This window comes from Penaeus monodon, chromosome 22 (genome assembly GCF_015228065.2).
Source record: "Penaeus monodon isolate SGIC_2016 chromosome 22, NSTDA_Pmon_1, whole genome shotgun sequence".
In the NCBI taxonomy this organism is placed as follows: domain Eukaryota; kingdom Metazoa; phylum Arthropoda; class Malacostraca; order Decapoda; family Penaeidae; genus Penaeus; species Penaeus monodon.
This window is the reverse complement of record NC_051407.1, coordinates 19,918,759-19,920,907: the sequence shown is the minus strand read 5'-3', so window position 1 is coordinate 19,920,907 and position 2,149 is coordinate 19,918,759. Positions and strand designations below refer to the sequence as shown.

Sequence of the window (2,149 nt, the reverse complement as noted above, 5' to 3'; positions counted from 1 at the left end):
TTGAGCAAGTGCTTTTGATTTTTTTATGGAGTATCTCTACTTTTGAAATTATGGATAATAAAATCCAAGTCAGAAAGTAATTTAGCCATTGTCATAATTATCTTTCAGAATGAAATACTTGAGAAGAACTATGAATAGTGCTGTAGTTATATATTACTTTATTTTTATACCATAAAAAATACTTAAATAAGGATTGGAAATTAAAGTGTGAAATATATAGATCAAATCATGGGCCCTAAGAGACTCCATTAAAGTTAACTGTTCAAATAATTGGTGATGCATGCTACTCTAATCTTCATTCTACACCCAAAGGATTAACATAATTTAGGAGACTATTTTACCTGCACCATTGTAGGGATCTGAGTGGGTGGAGCCTGTACACCATTCCCCGGCTAGACCCATGGGATACAGCCCGCCACCCTTGGAGCAGCTCATAAACTCTCCCCTGCCCTCAGCCCCCAGTCAGCAACCCCCTCAAGATGACACAGTCAGCGTCACCAGTATTGCCACTGACACTACATTAAAGGAGATAGATAGGCTGGAGTCGAAGGTGAGATGGGCCCCTGTAATCAGAAGGGACTCTCTGCAGTCTATTTCTCAGGGACAGCCTTGGGTGTTGGTGTTTTTGGAGTGAATATGTGCATCTGAATGGGCCCAAAAATTCTGGTGGAGTTCAGGAAACATGAACTTGATGAAATGTAAAATTTTAACAAAGAATATGAATTGCTGTTGGATTCTATTAGTACAGTGCATGGTTTTATGCTACTTCAGTGAGAAACTTGGGATATTTCTGGAAAGCAATCTCAGGATTTGTAATGCTATCTTTGTATATAGTTAAGAGGATGCAGTTTCTAATATATTTAACTTTGAGTTCAGTTTGTCAGTGTAGTGTCCTGTGATTTGTTTTGTATTTCCTCCTGCTTTTTTTGTTGGTAAAGGTACTGCCTGATGGTCTTTTCCATTTATTTTGCTTTTTACTAATTTTTTCTCATGCAGAAATGAATAATATGTAATATTCATCCCTGTAGATACCATTGATTCCACAATAAAATGTGATACAAGGATCTATAGAAAGAAAGGATCTATAGAAAGATATTTTCCACAATGTTTGGAGGGACATTGCCCAAAGACTTAAAGAACTGGTAAGGCCAAAGGAAAAAAGTAAAATCAGCAAATGAAAATACAGCCCTGTTCATAGTGGAATGCCTTGCTGTGAAAGTTAGCTGGTGTTTAATGAAAATAAAAACCCTGAAAATAGGTTGATTGTCTTATTGAAAAAAAGAAAAAAGAAAAAGGGGGGAAAAAATAGACATGTAAAGAATACCCCTTTTCAGGTTCCTAAATTTACTTTTTCCAGTTTAGAAGAGCCAAGTATAATCTTTATACTACCAGTACCTTTCCAGAAAAATTGTCCCACAGATTTTTTTTTTTTTTTAAGATATTGCATTTGAAAAGAAGTGGACACTAATTCTCCCATTACTGATTTTTAATGCAACTACGGTATCTTAAGGTTGAATACTATGGATTAACTTGTAATCTCATCTTTTTTCTGATACGAATGTCCCTGTTTGCTTTACCATCACAGGGGACATTTTTGTTTTGTTTTGTTTTTTAATTTATTTACATTTTCAATTTTTTTAGCTTGACATGTGGCACTGAAACCCTTTTGTTTTTGCTGACATAATTGGAGACTTATTATTTTTTTTATATATAAGGTCATTACATTACAGTGTATCCTAGTTGGGGTAATCTCTTTCTCCAGCTTGGGAACTTAAAAAAAACTGCAAAAAACATCAATGTCTAAGCCTCTTGGAACATGCTCTAGATCATTCTTAACGAAAATATTTTTTGCTTTCTCAAATGCCTCTCAGACCTACAAAAATAGATTCTAAATGATTAGAAATTGGCCTCATTTTATATAAAAAGATATGTACTCAGTGGATACACAATATTTTGCATTTGGAAAATGATAGTACAGTATAATAACCATTTTCTGAAAACATATTACTTGATTATTACCCACTTCAAAATTTCAAGGAAGAACTTGTGAGTCTTGGAAACCATAGTTTAAAGTTATCAGAAATGTATTTAGCATTTATTACATCCAAAATGCACAGTATTTTTGCAGTAGACATTCATACAAGATTTA

General features: G+C 33.9%; 1 protein-coding gene across 1 annotated transcript in view; it reads left to right on the top strand.

Moving 5' to 3' along the window:
• The window catches only part of LOC119586975 (GRIP and coiled-coil domain-containing protein 2-like), a gene marked incomplete at its 5' end in the record, with an annotated part of 25,570 nt that overhangs the window by 16,880 nt on the left and 6,541 nt on the right, over nt 1–2,149 (top strand). The window contains 1 exon segment of the mRNA XM_037935713.1: nt 356–550. Within this exon segment, the coding sequence (XP_037791641.1) occupies nt 356–550 (195 nt within the window).